General features: G+C 38.6%; 1 protein-coding gene across 1 annotated transcript in view; it reads left to right on the plus strand.

Annotated features, from left to right (window-relative positions):
• The window catches only part of Rttn (rotatin), a 174,153-nt gene that overhangs the window by 142,584 nt on the left and 8,581 nt on the right, over window positions 1-22,988 (plus strand). The window contains exons 41-46 of the mRNA XM_059246168.1: window positions 2,387-2,492; window positions 3,564-3,661; window positions 5,664-5,741; window positions 15,564-15,690; window positions 17,716-17,915; window positions 19,589-19,856. Of these exons, the coding sequence (XP_059102151.1) occupies window positions 2,387-2,492; window positions 3,564-3,661; window positions 5,664-5,741; window positions 15,564-15,690; window positions 17,716-17,915; window positions 19,589-19,856 (877 nt within the window). The remainder of the gene's footprint in view (window positions 1-2,386; window positions 2,493-3,563; window positions 3,662-5,663; window positions 5,742-15,563; window positions 15,691-17,715; window positions 17,916-19,588; window positions 19,857-22,988) is intronic.

The following is a 22,988-nucleotide window of genomic DNA, read 5'->3' on the forward strand; positions in this document are numbered from 1 at the left end:
TAGCAATAGGTTCTCTCCTAGAGCCTATGCCAGCTAGCCTTGAGTTCTTGGCATTATTAACAGTGCCAAGCAAAAGTTCTGTCTTTTGGAGTGGGCCTCAAATCCAACCAGAAAGTGGTTTGGATTCTTCTATGACATTGTAACAGTGGTTATATCTGCTGCATTGTAGGTCATTGTAGATCACAAGGTTCACAGCTCAGTAAGATTGATGATTACTTTTCTCCTTTGTGCATTGCACACTTCAGCTGTATGAAAGCCAGCCATTAATGATAAACTTTCCTGATGAGTATCAGCTGTAGTTCTCTATGTTCTATGACTTGAGTATGTGTGGTCTTCAGCTCAATGACCAACAACTCCAAGTGAGGAAATACATTCCTGGCACTGGGCTTTTATTTGCTAGCCTGTAGTGTCTAGTAGCATCATTTTTGCCCTTGTTATAGGGTAACTCCATATATTTTTCAAAAGTCTTTAGTGTTAGTTGTCCACTCCCTATATCCTCCCTTTACCCTGTTCTCTCATCCTCCATCCTACTTACCCTTCTTTCTTCCCTACTCACCATTCCACCTTATTCTCCGTTTTGCCTGTGTTCTGTCTCCTCTCTCTTCAAAATCCTCTCAACCATGGCCCCTTACTTGTTTCCTGACTTCTTGGGGTACCCCAATTTTAACAGACATATGTAAAAATTCAAAGCCCACATCTACATGAGGTAAAACATAAGACTTTGGCTTTCTGGGTCTGGGTTACCTCACTCAATGATTATTTCCAGCTTCATCCATTTACCTGAAAATTTTATAATCTCCCTTTCCTTAACAGGTGGTAGTATTACATTATTTAATTATACTACATTTTCATTATCCATTCATCAGTTGGTGAACATCTAGACTGATGTATTTCCTGACTTTTGTGCATAGAGTAGCAATGAATATGGCTGAACAATATCTGTGGAGGTTGATGTTAAGTCCTATGGGCATATTCCAAGGAGTGTAGAGTTGGCATTATGGTAGAACTGCTTTTAGCTTTTTGAGGATTCTGCACACTGATTTCCAGACTGGTTGCATCAGTTTGCAATCTCATAATAGTGAATGAATGTTTCCCTTTCCCCACATTGATGCCAGCATTTGTTGTCATGTTTTTCTGTTTGTTTGTTTGTTTTTTACAATCTTTTTTGAGACCTTTATCAATGAACATTGCCTCTATATAACTACGTCCCTTCTCTCTCCTTTCATTCTTGCTGTGACCCTCCCATTCATGAAATCATTATTATTATTACACACACACACACACACACACACACACATATATGGATATATTTACAAACATATGTGAGTGTGTATTTGTATACACACATACATATATAACATACTGAATCCATTTAGCTTTGCTTGTGTGTACACATGTCCAGGGCTGCTTATTTGAGATTAGACAACCTATGAGGAATCTCATCTGTGAAGGAAACTGATTTTTTCTCTCCCATCAGTCATCAACCGCCTGTAGCTCTTTATCTAGGGGTGGGACCTCATGGAATTTTTCCTATCTTTGTTGGTGTGTCAACCTGTATTGTCATTATGCTGGTCTTATTTAGGCAACCATATAGCTGAGAGTTCGTGGGTGCATTTTTCCTGTCATATCTAGGAGATTTATTAACAGCAAGCATCTCGTGCCTCTGGCTCTTACAATCTTTCATACCCATCTTCCATGATTTTTCTCTGAGCCTTAGATGTAGAAGGTACCTGGCTAGGTTTACAGTCACAGGCATGGGTTTCCTTCTTTTGAGGGCTGTAAGTACAATCAGACAAAGTAGGCTACAGTAAGGATGAAAGTGCCACTGTCGCAGCACTGTGGATATCTTTCTAGCCTAGTCAGTGTTATGTTTCTTGGTGTTAACAGCTAGATAGAACTGTAGATTACTTTTCTTCCTTGTAGTTTGCATAGCACTTTGGGGTACAGTGAGAGAAAGCCCTTGGGGAGGAAACTTCCAGATCAGTTCCGTGACGTTTCCTCCAAGTCCTGTGTCCGAAGTGCAATAGGGCCTTACCTTCAAATTCTGGGGTCCAGCAAGGGACAGTAGCAATAGTCTGTATTGTGTTAGGGGTCTTTTGGACTCCCCTGCCCAACCAACTCAAGAGGAATTTCTTGTGCTTGGTCCTGGGGTTTTCACTAGGTGGTCTGTGGTTCTTGGGGAGGTGCATTATTACTCCAAGTCTCATACCTTCATCTAATTATGTATATGTATATACATATGCATAGATATGATATATAATTTTAGGTAAACATAAAATAATACGATTTCCTATGTTACTTTCAAGCGTCCTTAGTGTTATTTATTCCTTCTCCTTCCTCTCCCTCTGTGTTACCCCCATCCTCCTGTTTTGTCTGTTTTCTGCAGTGCTATGAAGGAAAATCTCCCAAAGATGTCCTGAAAAGAGTTGCCGCAAATGCTCTGATGTCACTTCTGGCTGTCAGCAGACGAGCACAGAAGCATGCTTTGAGAGGTGATCTTCACCGTCAGTTGTTTATATGGCATCTTGACAATCATACTTTTTACTGCTTGTTTAATTTTCTTTGAACTAAAAATATAAAGAAATTATACTGAAATCTGAATGACACTTAAAATTTTTTTTAGCAGTAACCATTCATTGTTTTTACTTCTTTATTTTAAGATTTATTTTATTTTTAATTATGTGCGTGTATGTATGTTTGTGTGTGGGTATGTTCATATGGGTGCACTTGCTTGTGGAGGACAGAAAAGGGTACTGGATGCCTTAGAGCTGGAGTCACAGGCAGTTGTGAGCTGCCTGACATGGGTGCTGGGAACTGAACTCAGGTTCTTTGCGATAGCAAAACGCTAACCGTCTTAACTACCCAGCCGTCTCTCCAGCCCTACATGAATCGCTTTTAAAGTCCAAAATGAGTAGGCTTTGAATAAAGTGCCTAGTAGACATAGCACCTGGACTTTGACCCCTCCCCCCCGTACTAAAAAATCAATCAATCAATAATACAAAGATGATGCTTGTAGATTGTGTTTCTATTTACATGTAGTGATTGTTATTCTAGAGACTATATATAAAGAAATTTCAAGCTTTAACCTATTACTCAGCTTCATAATTATTAGTGTATACAAGCACATTTTATATCTCTAACACATACATAGTTATTATGGTACAGTAAAGCCAATAATATCAAATGAGCAGTATTTTTATATAAATTTTTACACTTCTCAGCCTTTTGGCTAAGATCAAGTGTAGGGTGGTGGTTTCTCTTCTAGACATCAGGGATTATAGGTCTGAGAGGTGAAAGAAAGTAATAGGAACACAAAACCCATCCATCCAACTAATGACTTGCTGCTAAGATGAAGCATGCAAGCCTTAAAATAAAAAGTAAATCTGGAAACTCACTAAGAAATGAAAACAAGAGGGCTGTAGTGTTGTGCTCTTTTTTTCCCTTTTAATTCATTATTCTCTCACAGATTAAATTTGTACAGGTTTTCAGTGACTAGAATATTTGCAGCCTTAACATCTTCAGAAATGGAATGGCCCCTTGACATCACAGGCTTTTTCTTTCAGCTGATCTCATAGAGAACTGCATGGAGCAGATGAAGCATATCAATGCACAACTGAATCTGGATTTTCTGAGGCCTGGGAAAGCAACACTGAAAAAAAAGGTGACTTCAAGGTCTGAATTCTCATGTAAGGGAACATGGGTAGAGTGACCCTATCTCCATTGCTCTCGTGCCTACAAAGAGCACAAGGTTGTAATCAGTGTTTGACTTAGAACATAGGTAGAGGCAGTAAATTCCTGAGATTCTCATTTGGAAATCTTTAAGTGAGACTTACATATTATTCATTCTTGTTATGCACAAATAAAAATATGTATACTCACATGATATATTGCAAAAATATTTTATACAATGGAATATATAAATAAAAGTGTAAGTTCTCCAGGGCATGAAATCTGTAACAACTATAATTTATTACATGTTTATATGTCAGGCACGGTCATACATTTCAAATTTATTATCTCATGAATAAACACTTGTAACGACATGGTCACAGAATCCTGCGACTGATGAGGCAATCTCCTTCTATGATTCCCAGATGTTTGTTCTAGCATTGAAATGCTTGACTGTGTATATAAATTGTACTTTCATATAAACACAGTATAACATCGTGGCTGTATATTACCTGTGACTAGCAATAATTGTGACCAGTAACTGTAGATGTAACCAACCGTCTTATTAAATAAGAAACACAGAACCAATGCAAAGAAGAAAGCCAAGAGGTCAGAGCTAAGAGCAAAAACCTTACCCTTCCTCCTGCGGTGGTCCTACCTCTCCGGAAGAGACCTACTTCCTGTGTTAAAGTCTTTATATAGACTTTCGGTTCTGCCTTTTCATTGGTTGTAAACCCAACCACATGACTGCCTCATCACTGCCTGTCTGTACAGACCTCCAGGTCTTCTATGGTTGGTATTGAGATTAAAGGCGTGTGTATTCAATGCTGACTGTATCCCTGAACACACAGAGACCTATCTAGCTCTGCCTACCAAGTGCTGGGATTAAAGGCATGTGCCACCACCGCCCAGCTTTCGCTATGGCTTGCTAATAGCTCTGACCCCTGGGCAACTTTATTTATTAACATACAAATAACATTTTAATACAAATAAAATATCACCATAAGTAACATTTACATTTATACTACTTTTTTTTTATCAGAAAATGAATGTACATGTTTATAATAGTTAAATATACAAATATATATTCTACTTATTATGTATAATATATTAATATATTAATATACATAATAAGAGAGAGAAGGGAAATAGTTATGTAGATGCAATGCTCATTGATAAAGGTCTCAAAAAAGATTATAAAAAAACAAACAAATAGAAAAACATATGACAGCAAATGCTGGCATCAGTGTGGGGAAAGGGAAACACTCCTTCACTGTTGTTGGGATTGCAGACTGGTTCAGCCAGTCTGGGAATCAATGTGAAGAATAGTTTTTATGTAAAAACGGTTAAGAAAACAAGAAGGAGGTGGAGAGATGGCTCAGTGTTTAAGAATATATACTACTCTTTCAGAGGACTTGAGTTCCAGAGGATCCAACGTCATCTTCTGGTCTTGGGATGCACTACATTCACATGAACACACACACACACACACACACACACACACACACACACACACACACAGACACACACACACACACACACACACACACGACGTGTGTGTGTGTACATGATTTAAAAGTAAAGTTAAATCTTTAAAAAGAAAGACAAAGCTTTATTTCATAGTTTAACTGGTACATGGTAACAGAATCCATGTTGACAGCTTCTTTTCCTGCTTCTTATTTTCATGCCTAGCCGAAAGCCCCACTTCATCATTGAGAAAGTCAGCCAGCACCTGATATGATTGAAAACCAGTCAGTACCTGCCTTACTTTATTGGGATGAAACATGAAGGCTATTATATATCTGAGTTCCTCTATGCTTGATGGAATAGAAATATCTTTTTTTGTGGTGCATGTGTTTCTTGAGATATGGTCACCATACCTTGTCAGTTTTCACAAAGTGTTGGTGGTTGGGCATGATTACAGCACAACTGCAGAATTACTGTTTCTAAAAGTGCTACATTCATGTTTTTCAACTCTTTTTGTGTCCGTACAGGAGGATGGCTTTATTAAAGAGTTAAGCATTACTATGCAGCTCCTAAGGAATTGCCTTTATCAAAATGAAGAATGTAAAGTAAGTAGAGCTCCTCAGAGTGTTGATAGCAGTTTAAGGTAGTGAACAGCTGAATTTTTACATGAGGTAACACAGGAAGAATAGTAGACCCTCTGAATTCTCTTGTTTAAGATGTGTAGTTGATTGTTTCTTAATTCTCAGAGTTAATTCTCAGAGCTGGATACACTTAATCATGTTGTCCTTCAACACTAATTACATTCTTACTTATATCAAGGCTTGAACTTCATAATTGAAACATAAATTCTTGAACTTATCTTTCATTCTATATTGGTAGGCATTTAGTTGTTTTTTTGCCTAGAAAGGAATAATAAATGGCTGCAGATGTCTTAGGAAGTGGAGGTTCTTAAAGGTGTTTGTCAAAACTGATTATTCAAAAGGAGTAAGTGATAGTATTTATAATTATAAGAAAGAAGATAAGCATGCATCCTACTTCAGACTAGACATTGTTTTGCTCAGCATGGTCATGTCACCTAAGGAAGCCCCTTCTCCATGTCTGCTGTCTCCTGTGGCCTTTGCACAGTGCTCTTTGAGAGTCACTGAGTTATCTTGCTTTGTCTGTGAGTGTTGGTTTTGTCTACTTACGCAATCACATGGTACTATTGTGTCACGTAAAATCTTCTGAACTCTTGAAGTTGGTCCATCTAGAATGACCTCACTTTTGAGGCATTAGCTTAAACTTTATTATAAAAAATTGGTGAGGCAAAGATCAATTGAGAAACTTCTTGTTTTAAATTTCTTGAGTTTGTGCTCTTAGTTACAGTAAAACTGGAAAAAGCATATTGTATTTGGAAAAACATGGTAAACATGTATTACTTAAGCTATATTAAGTAAAATACAGGTAACAATTATTTAAAAAATAACTTTATACATTTGTGATATATGGCCCTATAGGCTCATATATTTGAATATTTAGTCACCAGGGAGTGGTGACCTTGTTGGATTAGCTGTGGCCTTTTTGGAGAAAGTGCGTCACTGAGAGTGGGCTTTGAGGTTTAAAAAACTCACAGTAGCGCAGTGTCTGCCTGCTGTCTGTAGATGAAGATATAAAGCTCTCAGTTACATGCTTGTCTGCTTCCCACCATGAGGATCATGTACTGACCCTTTGAAACTGTAAGCAAGCCCCCAATTTAAATGCTTTCTTCTGTAAGAGCTGCCTTGATCATGGTGTCTCTTCACAGCAATAGAACAGTGACTAGGACATTTTATAATTTCCAGAACATGGATTTTCCTCAAAATAGATATTAAATGTATGATTCCTTCATGCTAAGTACTGTTCTTGTTATTTATCCATTGCATCTTATTTGGGAAATAACCTGAAACATTTGACAGATGGCATCTACCTATGAAGATTAATGAAATAAGTAACCTGTCCTCTAGTTATTTGTTCATATTTGTGTTGTATTACATACTTATAAAAGTATAATTATTTAGCAAGTCAAAGTATTTCTATTTTTCTGAGTTGTAAAGAATAAATCCAAACAATAATTACATTACTCTTGAGTATAAATATAAATCTATGGAACAGAAATTTTTCATTTTTTCCTTATTCCAGCTTAGGAAATGTGTCCTCATTACTAATTATTAATTATTAAGGTCATAACTCATTAAATTACCCTCTGCCACACCACCACAATGTATGCATATGCATATGTAACGTTAAGGAGTTTTTATATTGAGAAGATCATGTGGCTTTGAGTAAATTAAACTAAACAGTTGACAGCACTCAAGAGAGGGAACCATGATACCCCGGGAAAAAGATGAGGACGCCTTAACCTGAGCAGGGGAAAATGTAAAGGGGGTGTAGAGTAAGAAAATCAGAAAAGTTGACATGGAAGAAGAGCAGTATAGAACAATTTCCAAACTCCAGTTTAAGCTGCTTACCAATGTGGGAATGTACAATAGAGCACAGGATGGAGGACCTGATGATCAGGTTTGCCCATGTGTGTGCTGTATAAGCCTTTGGGACATCCAGGTGGAGAATCTCTTGTAGCTGAGTTTGTATGGGCCTGAGGAGCTATACATACTGGGTATAGGAGAAGTGTGTAATTAGTATTTTTACCCAGGATTCTAGTTGAGCTTTTCCAAGATGGTATGCTATAACAGCTTTGATCATATATTTGGAGCACATGTAAGAGAAGGCAAGATATCAGAGGAGTATGGAGGAGCAGAGATGTAAGACAGAAGGATGGAAATGAAGACAAACCTATAATAAATACCCTGGTGCTGGAGAGTTTGGCGGCCACAAAGGTTAGAGTGGTCGCAGTGAACCATCAGAACAGGACATAAAATGAGAGGGGCTGACAGAAAAATGCGAGAAGGGGAAATGACAGCAGTAGCTTTCTTTTTACAGCTCGACCGTTGTATGACACGAGTATATTTGGTTCTACTAATGTGTAAACTACTTTAACGTTATCAGAGAAGTAATCAGAGAAATGAATAAATTAGGGGCTAGTTAATAATGATGGAGATGACAAAGAACTAATGGAAAGATCAGATCCCCCAGGAGACAGGAGAGTGGAGTTTCAGAGGGCAGATGAGTGTATAATTCCTGACAAGAGGAGCACTGACTCTCTGCCAGGCAAAGGAAAAGGATAAATGGATGAGAGGACAGATATATGTGGGTAGGATGGAGGATAGACAAAGAATTCATACCTAACCGTTTCTGTCTTTGTGAAGTAAGTGAGCAAAGTCATTTGTTGCCAGTGTGGGGCTGAGTGAGAAGCTGAGAGAGTGATAGCATGAGGAAGACCATGGGAGTAACTTCAAAATTAGAGAGTATTAAATGTTTTGAATGACTTCATTCTACTGTTTGGTACTGTGTGCCCCAAAATGTGTGTATAATTTTGTGCACATGCACTCAAGTACATGTGGGTATAGAAATTACCTTATAATTCCTGTTTTAAAAAGATACTGCTGCACTTCTGCAAGAACTGTATCTTATCTACAGTAATGTCCCACTGGTAACTGATTTTTAATAAAGACTAAGTTACTTAAGAATCTGTTCAAATTATACAAACGTAATTGCTAGCTTCTGATACACAACACACACACACGCACGCACGCACGCACGCACATACTGTTTAACACATTAAAGATAATCTCAGGAATAAAAACAAAGTCACTTCCTTTTGAATTCTCCATTTCTCTCTCAGTGCCTTCCATCTGTCTATAGTTTGTGATTACTGGCTGATTGGTGATCTTCTGTTGTGTGGGTCTGCACTTGTGTCTGAATCTGTGCCTAAGTCTGTTGCTTGTTGTGTATGTGTATCTGATGAGGCTTTACTCTGTATTTATTGAACAGCCTACAAAACATGCTATGGAAAGGAATAATGTATTCTTTTTTTTAATTTAAGAAATTTTTTTATTCATTTCACATACCAACCACAGATCCCACTCTCATTCCTCCTCCTGCTATGTCCCCCCCACCCCAAGAAAGGGTAAGGCCTTCCATGGGGAGTGAGCAAAGCCTGGTACATTTAGGTGAGGCAGGACTAAGCACTTCCCCCCTGCTTCAAGGCTGAACATGGCATAGGTAATAGGCTCCAAAAAGCCAGCTCATGCACCAGGAATAGATCCTGATCTCACTGCCAGGGGCCCCTCAAACAGGCCAAGCTACACAACTGTCTCCCACATGCAAAGGGCCTAGTTTGGTCCCATGCAGGCTCCACAGCTGTTGGTCTAAAGTTCGTGAGTTCCTACAAGCTTAGTTCAGTTGTCTCTGTAGATTTCCTCATCATAATCTTTAAGCCCCTTGCTCATATAATACCTCTTCCCTCACTTAGACTGGACTCCCAGAGCTTGGCCTGGTGCTTGTCTGTGGATCTCTGCATCTGCTTCCATCAGTTACTGGATGAAGGCTCTGTGATGACAGTTAGGGTATTCACTAAACTGATTACCAGGGTATACCAGTTGAGGCACCTTTTCCACTATTGCTAGTAGTCTAATGTGGGGTCCTTATGGATTCCTGGGAATTTCCCTAGAACCAGGTTTCTCTCTAACCCCATAATGTCTCCCTCTTTCATTACTCTCCCACTCCATCCCTTCCCCAGCTAGACCATCCCGTTCCCTCATGTTCTCATCCCCTATCCCCTCTCCTCTATTGTCTCCCCTCATCCCCAGTTTACTCCAGAGATCTCATCTCTTTCCCCTTCCCAGGGCAATCCATGCATCCCTCTTACAGTCCTCCTTGTTACGCAACTAATCTGGAGCTGTGGGTTCTAGTCTGGTTATCCTTTGCTTTACATCTGTTATCCACTTATGAGTGAGTACATTCTATGTTGTCTTTCTGAGTCTGGGTTACCTCACTCAGGGTGATACTTTCTAGTTCCATTCATTTGCCTGCAAATTTCATGATGTCATTTTTTTTTATAGCTGAGTAATATGCCATTGTATAAATGTACCACATTTTCCTTATCCATTCTTCTGTTGAGGGAGCATCTAGGTTGTTTCCAGGTTCTAGCAATTATGAATAATGCTGCTATGAACATAGTTGAGTAGGTGCCTTGTGGTATGATTGAGCCTGCCTTGGGTATATGCCCAAGAATAGTATCACTGGGTCTTGAGGTAGACTGATTCCCAATTTTCTGAGAGGTCACCATACTGATATCCAAAGTAACTGTACAAGTTTGCACTCCCACTAACAGTGGAGCATGTTCCCCTTGCTCGACATCCTCTCCAACATAAGCTGTTATCAGTGTTTTTGATATTAGCCATGCTGACAAGTGTAAGATGGTATCTCAGAGTGGTTTTGATTTCCATTTCCCTGATGCCCACAGATGTTGAGAAAGTCCATAATGTCTTTTGGCCATTTGAGATTCTTCTGTTGCCAGGCGGTGGTGGCGCATGCCTTTAATCCCAGCACTCGGGAGGCAGAGCCAGGCGGATCTCTGTGAGTTTGAGGCCAGCCTGGGCTACCAAGTGAGTTCCAAGAAAGGCGCAAAGCTACACAGAGAAACCCTGTCTCGAAAAACCAAAAAAAAAAAAAAGAAAAAAAAAAAAAAAGAGATTCTTCTGTTGAGAATTCTCTGTTTAGATCTGTAGCCCATTTTTTAATTGTATTGTTTGGTATTTTGATTTTTAGTTTCTTGAGTTCTTTATATATTTTGGAGTTCAGCCCTCTGTCATGTGGAGTTGGTGAAGATCTTTTCCCATTCTGTAGGTTGTTGTTTTGTCTTATTTACTGTGTCCTTTGCCTTACAGAAGCTTCTCAGTTTCAGGAGGTCCCATTTATTAATTGTTGCTCTCAGTTTCTGTGCTCCTGACTATATATAGGAAGTGGTTTCCTGTGCCAATGTGTTCAAGAGTACTTTCTACTTTCTCTTGTATCAGGTTCAGTGTAACTAGATTTATGTTGAGGTCTTTGATCCACTGGGACTTGCGTTTTGTGCATGGCGATAGATATGGATCTATTTGCAGTCTTCTACATGTCAATTTCCAGTTATGCCAGCACCATTTGTTGAAGATGCTTTCTTTTTTCCATTGTACCGTTTTGGCTTCTATGTCAAAAATCAGTTATTCATATGTGTGTGGATTAACTTCAGGGTCTTCAGTTCAATTCCACATGTATGGTTTTATGCCAATACCAAGCTGTTTTTATTACTATAACTCTATAGTTGATCTTGAAGTCAAGGATGGTGATGCCTCTGTAAGTCATTTTATTGTGCAGGATTGTTTTGGCTATCCTGGGTATTTTGTTTTTTATATGAAGTTGAGTATTGTTCTTTTGAGGTCTGTGAAGAACTGTGTTGGGATTTTGACGGGGATTACATTGAATCTGTAGATTCCTTTTGGTAAGATTGCCATTTTTATTATGTTGGTTTTACTTATCCATGAGCATGGGAGATCTTTCCATTTTCTGATATTCTTCAGTTTCTTTCTTCAAGGACTTAAAGTTCTTGTCATACAGGTCTTTCACTTATTTGGTTAGAGTTACCCCAAGATATCTTATATTGTATGTTGCTATTGTAAAGGGTGATGTTTCTCTGATTTCTTTCTCAGCTTGTTTATCATTTGTGTATAGGAGGGCTACTGATTTTTTTGAGTTAATCTTGTATCCCGCCACATTAGTGATGGTGTTTATTAGCTGTAGGAGTTCCCTGGTCGAATTTTTGGGGTCACTTATGTAGACTATTGTTTGCAAATAGTGAAAGTTTGACTTCTTCCTTTCCAATTTGTATCCCCTTGATCTCCTTTTTTTGTCTTATTGCTCTAGCTAGAACTTTGAGTACTATATTGAATAGATATGGGGAGAGTGGACAGCCTTGTCTTGTTCCTGATTTTAGTGGAATCACGTTGAGTTTCTCCCCATTTAATTTGATGTTGTCTGTAGGCTTGCTGTAAGTTGCCTTTATTATGTTTAGGTATGTTCCTTGTATTCCCGATCTCTCCAGGACCTTTATCATGAAGGGGTGTTGGATTTTGTCAAAGGCTTTTTCAGCATCTAATGAGATGATCATGTTTTTTTTTTCATTCAGTTTATTTATATGATGGATTACATTGATAGATTTTCATATGTTGAACCATCCCTGCATCTCTTGGATGAAGCCTACTTGATCATGGTGGATGATTTTTTGTTTAATGTATTCTTGGATTTTGTTTGCCAATATTTTATTGAGTATTTTTTGCATCAATGTTCATGAGGGAGAGTGGTCTATAATTCTCTTTCTTTGTTGCATCTTTGTGTGGTTTGGGTATCAGCGTAACTGTAGCCTCATAAAAAACATTTAGCAATATTCCTTCTGTTTCTACTGTGTGGAACAATTTGAGGAGTATTGGTATTAGCTCTTCTTTGAAATTCTGGTAGAATTCTGCATTGAAACCATCTGGCCCTGGGCTTTTTCTGGTTGGGAAACTTTAATGACTGCTTCTATTTCCTCAGGGGTATAGGTCTATTTAAATTGTTTATCTGGTGTTGATTTAATTTTGGTATGTGGTACCTATCCATAAAATTGTCCATTTCTTTTACATTTTCCAAATTTGTGGAGTACAGGTTTTTGAAGTATGACCTGATGATTCTCTGGATTTCTTTGTTGTCTATTGTTATGTCTCTTTTTTTGTTTCTGATTTTGTTAATTTGGATATTCTCTCTCTGCTTTTTGGTTAGTTTGAATAAGGGCTTGTCTATCTTGTTGATTTGCTCAAAAAACCAACTCTTTGTTTCCTTGATTCTTTGTATTGTTCTCTTTGTTTCTAGTTTATTGATTTCAGTGCTCAATTTGATTTCCTGGCATCTATTCCTCCTGGATGAGTTTGCTTCTTTTTGTTCTAGAGCTTTCAGGTTTCACCAACTTCTTTATGTGGGAATTTAGTGCTGTGAACTTTCCTCTTAGCACTGCTTTTGTAGTGTTCCATAAGTTTGTGAGTTTGTGTATGTTGTGCCTTCATTTTCATTGAATTTTAGGAAGTCTTTAATTTCTTTATTTTTTCCTTGACCCATTGGTGATTCATTTGGGCGTTATTCAATGATTTTGTAGGCTTTCTGTAATTTGTATTGCTGTTGAATTCTAACTTTAAGCCGTGGTGATCTGATAAAATACAGGAGGTTATTCCATTTTTTTTGTATCTGTTGAGATTTGCTATGTGACCGAGTATATGGTCGATTTTAGAGAAAGTTTCTCGGGGTGCTAAGAATAAAGTATATTATTTTGTGTTTGTGTGGAATGCTCTATAGATGTCTATTAAGTCCATTTGAGTCATAACATCTGTTAGTTCCCTTATTTCTCTGTTAATTTTCAGTCTGGCAGACCTGTCTACTGGTGAGAATGGGGTATTGAAGTCTCCCACTATTAGTGTTTGGGGTTTGAGGTGTGATTTAAGCTTTAGTAATATTTCTTTTACATATGTGGGTGCCCTTGTATTTGGGGCATAAATGTTCAGAATTGAGATCGTCATCTTGATGGATTTTTCCTGTGATGAGTATGTAATGTCCTTCTCAATCTTTTGATTAATTTTAGTTTGAAGTCTATTTTGTTAGATATTAGGATAACTACACCAGTTTGCTTCTTTTTTTTTTTTTTTTTTTTTTTTTGGTTTTTCGAGACAGGGTTTCTCTGTGTAGCTTTGCGCCTTTTCCTGGAACTGACTTGGTAGCCCAGGCTGGCCTCGAACTCACAGAGATCCGCCTGGCTCTGCCTCCTGAGTGCTGGGATTAAAGGCGTGTGCCACCACCGCCCGGCTACCAGCTTGCTTCTTAAGTCCATTTGATAGATATTGTTTAAATCTGTTTTTTTATGGAATATCTTGTTTACTTCATGTATGGTGATTGAGAGTTTTGCTGGGTATAGTAGTCTGGGCTGGCATCGGTGGTCTCTTAGTATCTGCATAATGTATGTCCAGGACCTTCTGGCTTTCAGAGTCTCCATTGAGAAGTTGGATGTTGTTCTGATGGTTCTGTCTTTACATGTCACTTGGCCTTTTTCCTTTGCTGTTCTTAATATTCTGTCTTTATTCTGTATGTTTAGTGGTTTGATTATTATGTGACAAGGGGACTTTTTTCGGGGGTCCAGTCTATTTGGTGTTCTGTAAGCTTCTTATATCTTGATAGGTATCTCTTTCTTTAAGGTAGGAAAGTTTTCTTCTATGATTTTGTTGAATATATTTTCTGTGCCTTTGAGCTGATATTCTTCTCCTTCTATCCCTATTTTTCTTAGGTTTGATGTTTTCATGGTGTTCCAGATTTCCTTGATGTTTCGTGTTATGACTTTGTTGTTGTTTCTTTGACTGATGAATCTATTTCCTCTATCGTATCTTCAATGCTAGAGATTCTCTCTTCTATCTTTTGCATTCTGTTGGTTATGCTTGGCATCTGTAGTTCCTGTTCATTTACTCAGATTTTCCATTTCCAGCATTCCTTGGTTTGTTTCTTCTTTATTGCCTATGCTTCAATTTTTAAGTCTTAAACTGAGAGATCAGAGGAATATAACAAGCTACAGCCAACCTCACCTTACCAACTCCTCAGCCTCCAGAGAGAGCTACTTCCTGTACACTCATGCCTATATACTGTTCTGTGTTCTGCCATCTTACTTCCTCTATCTGTCCAGCTATATCACTTCCTCTTTCTGCCTAGCTCTATCACTTCCTGTCTGTCTGTACAGACCTCCAGACCTCTATGATTAACTACTGCTGGGATTAAAGGCGTGTGCCACCGTGCCTGGCTCTGTTCCCAGTGTGGCCTTGAACTCACAGAGATCTGGATGAATTTCTGCCTCCTGAATGCTAGGATTAAAAGGTATGTGCTGCCACTGCCTGACCTCTATATTTAATATGGTGGCTGGCTTTTTCCTCTGATCCCCAGATAAGCTTTATTGGGGTGCACAAATAAAATATCACCACACATAGTCTTAAGTAATTTCAAGGCATATTATTATTAACTTGGTCTGGAGGTCTGGGCCAAGTTCAACCCCTTTAGGGTCAAGAGCTATTTTCAGAAAATTGTCTCTCCTCATGTATACTGCATTAAGAGAAGAAAAAAGCAGAAGTATTTTCTTGACTACAAATCTCTGTCTCTAGACCATGTCTGAGCCTTTACAAGAGTTTATTTTTTAGTGAGAGATAATCTCTTTCCTGCATACCTTACATTTATGGAAACTGTTTTCTACAGTTCTTCTCTCACTAATATATCCTAGCCACCCTTCCTGAGACTGGGCAGGCTCCTGATCAGGGCTGCCCAGTGGGGAGCACTACTGACAGGGAAGGATATTCCTTCTATGCAGCAAAGATGAAAACTATTGCCTTTTGTAAGTGACAACTTTGGGGGTATTTTAACCTAATTTTGCATTTCATATGTCCAGACTAATGGCTGTTCTTATTTCCTTCCCCAAACAGGTGGCTGCTCTTGAAGCACGTCTTGTGCCCGTTCTGCACGCTCTTTGGCCTTGGCTTTTGATGGAGGATTCATTGATGCAAATTGCCTTGCAGTTGCTTTGTGTCTATACTGCTAATTTTCCAACTGGTAACTGAATCCACTGTTGTTTTCTGTAATAAATTAAACTACTAGTTTCATATGATGTTATTAAGCTGGACTTGAAAAATATGTATGTTGATGTATTTCTCCTTATAAGTGTATATTAGTTAAAGGCAAAATTTCTTATGGGTCTTCTGACTCCAGAGCAATTTAAGAATATGTTTGTTAACCCAGGAGAGTCATTGGATAGTTCATTAAGTAGATTGGCCTGATTATATGGTTGTGGGAAACTCTATCCAGTGAGAACATCTAAAGGGTGAAAATTTATGAAGAAGATAGGTGAAGATTAGAGCTGTTATAGATTCCTGAACAGGAGACAGGGATGATGGAAGTTAGTTCAAGCTACTGTTGGTTTTGTGAAAGTTGGTGTCACTGAGACTCCCTTTGTATTCATTCACTTGTTAGGTATTTTATTGGCAGACTATTAAGTATTAGACTGTGAGGAGTTCTAGGAAGAGAAGAGGCATGAAGTTAGTTTTTAGAAGGGAGGCAAACTAAGTGTGTTGGGTGTGTGTAGTACCCATATGGTCAGACATAGGAGGTTTCACTGGTCAGCAAGTATGTATGATTTCTTCTGACAGCATTCAGTAGCTCAGCAACAGATATGTCCACATACCAAAGGGTGTGCAGGGAAGGGATGGGAAGTAAAGTCAACTATGAGCCCGTCTTGTCACTGCTACACACATGATAATATTTTTCTTTGAATAGTCTAGTACCTTAGGCTGTCTCCATATAACAGAGTGAAGCTTGTGAACTGCATGGGATTGCATGTCTGATTGTAAATCAGAACGTCCTCTCTCCCTTCTGCTGCTGCTTTCTCTGTCCCTTTCTTCTGCTTAAACAATCTCTTCTCAATATATCTTCTATCTCAATCTCCCCTTTAGTGTGGCCAGCTCAGCATAAACTAGGAAAGTGGGAGGGATAAAAAGTGATTTGCTAAGTGTGAAGCAAAAATACATAAAAATTTTAACTAATTTGTGCTATATGCATCCTTAAACTTTATAGAATATTAGAAGTGGTTAGGGTACCACTAACCTAAGCAGAAATCTAATTTTTCTGTTTGATGTGTTTCTAAGCAAAAATGCATCATTTAATAGAAACATTGGTATTTGAATATAGCTATAAAGTTAGGAATACAGGAAAGATTTTTGTATTTTGTGTGTACTTGTCATATGTGAGTTTATTTCACAGACTGTTCAATTCCAATGTGACTATATAAGCTGTTCTACCTGCATGTAATTTTGCTTTGGGTTCAGATTACAAAGCACTCACCAAAATGTATTTCTAACTCTTTCATGGTTTTTTAATCCCCCAATAAGTCTCATGGTTACCTAATTTACTCAGAGAGCACTGAACTCTGGGGAGCCACAGATACTACTGCTTGCTTCTGCTGCCTATGAACTCTTTGACCTTGAACAACCTATGAACAGGCTTTTCTGGGTTCTTTATCTTTACCTGGGTACTATGGAAGATAGTGTTTGAGCTATCTCAATTACCTCTCATTGTTAAAATTCTGTTCTTTCACGTGAGGGTTTATTTAGATGCTTCTTTTATGACTATTAAAAAAAAACCCATTATGCTAATCTAAACTTTTCTTCTTTTTTTTTTTTTTTTTGTTTGTTTTTTGAGACAGGGTTTCTCTGTGTAGCTTTGTGCCTTTCCTGGATCTCGCTCTGTAGACCAGGCTGGCCTCGAACTCACAAAGATCCACCTGCCTCTGCCTCCCCAGTGTTGGTATTAAAGGCATGCGCCACCACCGCCCGGCTAAACTTTTCTTAAAATAAGAATAAGTTGATATTTTAGTGCTCCATTGAGATAATTAGGCCCTGAGTGGGGACAGTCAGTCTGTTGGGTTGAGTGTACACATCAGCAATAGGCTTCTCCGGTGCCTATTTGCCGTTAATGGGTGGATGACCAAATCATTTTGACAGACATAGATGCTTACCAGTTTGTGTTTTTAAAAACCAAGAAGTGGAACAGAGGCAACTCTGTGACAGGCTTTTTCTTTTGAAGGCTGCAGTTCTCTTTGTTGGTCAAATTCTGGACAGTATGTGCAAACTGCCCACAGAGGGCCCCCCAGCAACTCCCTGATGCTGTGTATCCTGAAGCTTGCTTCTCAGATGCCTGCAGAGAACTCCACCATTCAGCAGATGGTTTTTATGTTTCTTTCAAACCTGGCCTTATCTCATGACTGCAAGGGAGTAATTCAGAAGGTAAGCACTTAGCTTCTCCTATATGTCATAAAAGAGTTATTTGGCAAAATAATCCTGTCAATCAAATTTTAGAAGTCAGTTTCTGGGACTGTTCTATTATGATTTCAAGACACTTTTTTTTAAAGGTTGGTAAAAGAGTTAAGAAGCTATCATTCAAGATGGTTTGGAGGCCTCAGACTGAAGCAGCAGTAACCTCTGATGATGCCATGTCCTTCTAGTTATCTTCATCGCCTTACATTGTGTTTACCTCAAAAATGGCGTTTGGTATCATACAAATAATATATTCAGTCTGTACGCAGACCAGTCAAACAGTGACAATTCTTGTTCATATGACGGTGACAGAAAGCTGTATGACATCAAAGCCCCTTTGCCCCAGTTACATTTTACTTCTTTATGGCATGAAGTTTCATTTTGTGAGGTCTCTGGATCTGCAATTCTAAACCTTCACTTCTTATCACTAAGTCTGAGTGTATAAAGGAAGGGAGTGGGTGGGACAAACTAGTCCACGTGGACAGGGAGCGGAGCATCTTTATGGTTATAATGAACAGAATCCCTACTTGTGAATATCTCTTAAAATTTGAATATTATCATATCTGTTACTTACTAATGACAGTGATTTGAGTGTTTTTTGTTTTTTCCTCCCCTGCTTAGAGGTAAGACATAGGAGTTGAGTATCCCCCTCTACTGTTTTATGTCTTGGAACCCTTGAAAGATAGTTTAAATATAATCACCAAATAAATTGAAATGGCTCTCTTACTAAGGAAGTGGATTGATTGGTCTTACTGTGGAAATAGTTTCAATAATGTTTTGCACTCAGCTCACTCTGGCTCATGAGTGTCATTACATTTTTCAGAATTTTCTCAAGTCTGTTGTAATATTATCTTGAAATGCTCCTTGGGAGGAGCGTTCACACCATGTAACTTGGCAAACACTATAATCAATGATCTTCCTCACCCTCATTCAGCCAGTTCAGTTTATTTACTAGCATACAGCTTGACAATTTCTTCATGTTCATGCTGATATTGCTACCATTTGTTCATATGTGTGCATGTGCATATTTATAGACATATAAGCCATGTATGTCATGTTGTATATACATATTTGAATATATTTTATACATATTGTCATATAAATATACATATTTCATATCTACATATTTATCAGTTCTTTTGCAAGTGATATACACATCTTGAGCCAGATATATGAGATTACCTTCTTCAAACTGAGAGGTATATACATGTTCATAAATTTAAGGAGAAAACACCTGTAACTATAGTGGTTTGAACACCTTCACTCCTGCTAGAGTTGTGCAGGCTGGATTTGGGTTTGTTTCCTTTCCTCCTACAGGATATCTTTAATGAGTAGCAAAATTGCCAGAAGGCCAGTAAGAAAGGGAACTCAGGAGGCCAACTCTGAATTATCAACCATAATAGAGTTGACTATAGTTTATTTCATCCATTATTAGGAAAAAATAGCAGGAATTAAAATCTAAGCACTATTTTGTTCTTGCCTTTACAATTATACTTGGAAATTGTATAGTTGAAGCATTTGGAAGAATGAGAAATTAAAACTAGGGAAAAGGATATCAAAATGCTAGTTAATTGGTCACCAAGGGACTAGGAAAATAATGAAAAAGACCTGAAAACAAAATAATATTCTATCTTTACCCACAGAGCAACTTCCTACAGCACTTCCTGTCACTGACATTGCCTAAAGGAGGAAATAAACATCTCAGCAATCTGGCCATTCTGTGGTTGAAGTTACTCCTGAATATATCATTTGGAGAAGATGGACAGCAAATGATCCTGAGGCTGGATGGCTGCTTAGACTTACTCACAGAGATGAGCAAATACAAGCATAAGAGCAGCCCTTACATACCTCTGCTGATTTTTCATAACATTTGCTTCAGTCCTGCTAATAAGCCTAAAATCCTGGCTAATGGTAAGTAGCCACATCATTTCACACATGTTTAGACCATTCTGCTCAGATTAAAACAAAGTAGCTCTATAATTTCCCAGATATTTCTTAAACACCTGCTATGCTTAAAGTCCTGTGGGAGGCAGCGGCTGGGGGTGGGAGTAGGTATTCAAGAATGGGTCTAGCCTCTCATGTTGATCAACAACTGTCATTCCAGGGGACCCGTTAGGTACAGGGGAGAGAGCAGCAGTGGGCAGGGCTAGTCCCAGTCTCATGCTCTACTTCTCTCTCTCTCTTCTTGATCTGCCATTATTCTTGTTCCCCTTCATTTCTTATCTGTCTTCGAGCAAATGAAAACTTTGTAGAGCAGCTGTCCCGGTTGTAACTCGGACCTTCACCCTGCCCTGTGTCCCTCCCCAAACCTACCTTTTTCCATAGCATGGTCACTATCTGATATACTATGAACTGTATATGTGTGACTCTTTATTTCTATGCCCTTTACACTGAGACATTATGTGTGTGTATCTATCACCCATAGTTGTGCCTGTCACCAGAAAGCATTCCTTAAGCATTTAGTAATTGAGAGAAATCCTGACAGGCAAACTTGAAAGCCACAACCAGATAGGGAAATCATTCTCTGAGATGTAGTGTAACCGGAGGCAATTCAAAAGGAGTCCAGGGGGGAAAGAAACAAGGAAGGAATTGGAGGAATCTGTTTCTGAAACCACAATTAACAAGTAGGTGGGTGTGAATTTCATATGGAATTTTATAGGAGACACCCTGTTGTGATAAGGAGTGGGAAACCTTTAGCTGCCCATCCATCTGGTCCTGAATACTCCTCTATAGGAGACACCCTGTTGTAATGAGGGGTGGGGGACTTTAGCTGCCCATCCTTCTGGTCCTGAATGCTCCTCTATAGGAGACACCCTGTTGTGATGAGGGGTGGGGGACTTTAGCTGCCCATCTTTCTGGTCCTGAATGCTCCTTTAGGAGACACCCTGTTGTGATGAGGGGTGGGGGGACTTTAGCTGCCCATCCATCTGGTCCTGAATGCTCCTCTATAGGAGACACCCTGTTGTGATAAGGGGAGGGGTAGACTTTAACTGCCCATCCTTCTGGTCCTGAATGTTCCTCTCACCTTACATAGCTTCTGTGAAACTTCTCCATCCACAAAATACTCCCTTCTTTGTTTTAGTAAGAAAGAGTTTATAGAAACATAGAAAGTGCCTAGCCTCATTGCTTGTACATAGTAGAAAGTTTAAGATATTAACCCTTTTTTCCTTCTAATTTTTCTCAGCGTCTTAACCACTTCAAGTTTTCCAAGTGAATAGAAATGACTCTGTGCTCATGTTTTGTGTGCATATATTAGTGCTTCTATTTTTTTATAACAGTTATAGAATTGTTGAAAATGTACAGAAAATTGTTCAAGTTCATCCAGCTTCAAACTCACCTAAATTGACTGGATTTACACCCAGTCTTCCAGCACTCTTATGCTGACAGCGCTTTCCACCCCTGGGAGATGTACAACACGGTTACCTTTCAGTCCTCTAACACTGCATCTGCTTTGGTCCTCACATCTATAAATAAGGATAATGATAAGCCCCACTTCAGGTGGTAAGATGAATACAGATCATCTGCTGACAGTCCTGATTCATGGGAGCAGCTCCATAGCATCTGGCTTGTTTATTCCCCATTCTCAGAGTAAGTGTTTTTTGTCCCCCTGCTTATTACAACCCTACTGTTGAGTCAGGAAAAGGAAAGACTTTGGGGGGAGTTGAGGAAGTCTACACTTTACACTTCTACATCTCTGGATTTATGTTATGGATTTCCCTATAATCAGCAGTGTTTTCTCTCCCCCGTCAGTATTAAGCAGATGGACACAGTTGGAGAGAAATTATTTTTCCTGCTCTCTCACACTTGACCTCAGTGGGCTTTCTATTTAAGAGGCAGCTGTATAGGCTCTGTGTGGAGCTGTGAGGACCTGTCACAGGCCTTCTACATGGTGAGCCAGACAGTAGGCTTTAGGAGAGTCAGTTAAGTTACAGAACTGACTAAAGCAGGCTGCACCAGACATGTGGTGTAAGTGGTTAGGATTGATTGTGCATTGGGCTTGACCTGGATGCTAAAAACATCCACAGTTTTCCCAGTTTCTAGTAATGTTCAGAGTGAGTATCTTTTGTAAAAACACACTGAATAAATGCCATACAAATTCACATCAAATTGTCCTAAGTTACGGGAAAGATAGTGGGAAACTTACATGCCAATTTTGATTGATAGCTTGTGTCCTAATGGATAGCTCTTTTGCTTGAAGTAAATTTGCCAGTATTATTGCTTAGTTTTTGTCGAGAACATCAAAGAGAAGGGAGAAATAACTTTCAGGTGAGACTCTCCTTAGTACATGAAGCTGTAGCTTCAAAGACCCATTCTTGTAGGATGCATAATGAACACATTGTCCTTCCCAGTCTTTTCATTCAGAGGTATATGTTCTTGATGTGATCCCTGATTGGTTAATAGTGATCATGAGTCTTGGCAAGCAAAATTCCTCTGCTGGATAAAGGACAAGTTCATGCTATACCTCAGAGAACTGCCAGAAATAACTTTTCAGGGCACTAACAAGAACAGTTAATCAAGTACATTGGGAAATTTAGCAATCTGAATAAGAATCAGCAGAGGAAAAGATACCAACTTCTCTACCTAGATTACAAATAATTATAAGTATTTCTGTCATTTCAGGATGTTCTACTGGACAGTGTTACTTTAAAACATTAATAGCCTAAATTTAAATTAATATGGATATCTGTTACTAACAATATACAATTTAGATGCAGTAAAAGAGATAATTTAGGAACAAGAAAATAGATTAGCAAAATATTATTCAGAATGCAACAGAGATGAGAAAGGATTAAAAACATAAAAGTTAAGTGATATGACAAATACCCTGAGGCAATCTAAAATGTTTTAATAAAATTATAAATGAAGAGGAAAAAGAGAATGGAAGAGGAAGTGTTTAAAGGGGGATAATGGTTATTTCTTTTTTGAGCAGGGAAAGAAAGGGTTTATTTCAATCTTAAAGCCATCAAGAGAAGCCAAGGCTGCATGGTGGTGTAGCACAAACCAGAGGGGTCAAGTCAGACCAATGACTAGTGGCAATGAACA

Source organism: Peromyscus eremicus, chromosome 19, assembly GCF_949786415.1.
Source record: "Peromyscus eremicus chromosome 19, PerEre_H2_v1, whole genome shotgun sequence".
In the NCBI taxonomy this organism is placed as follows: Eukaryota; Metazoa; Chordata; class Mammalia; order Rodentia; family Cricetidae; genus Peromyscus; species Peromyscus eremicus.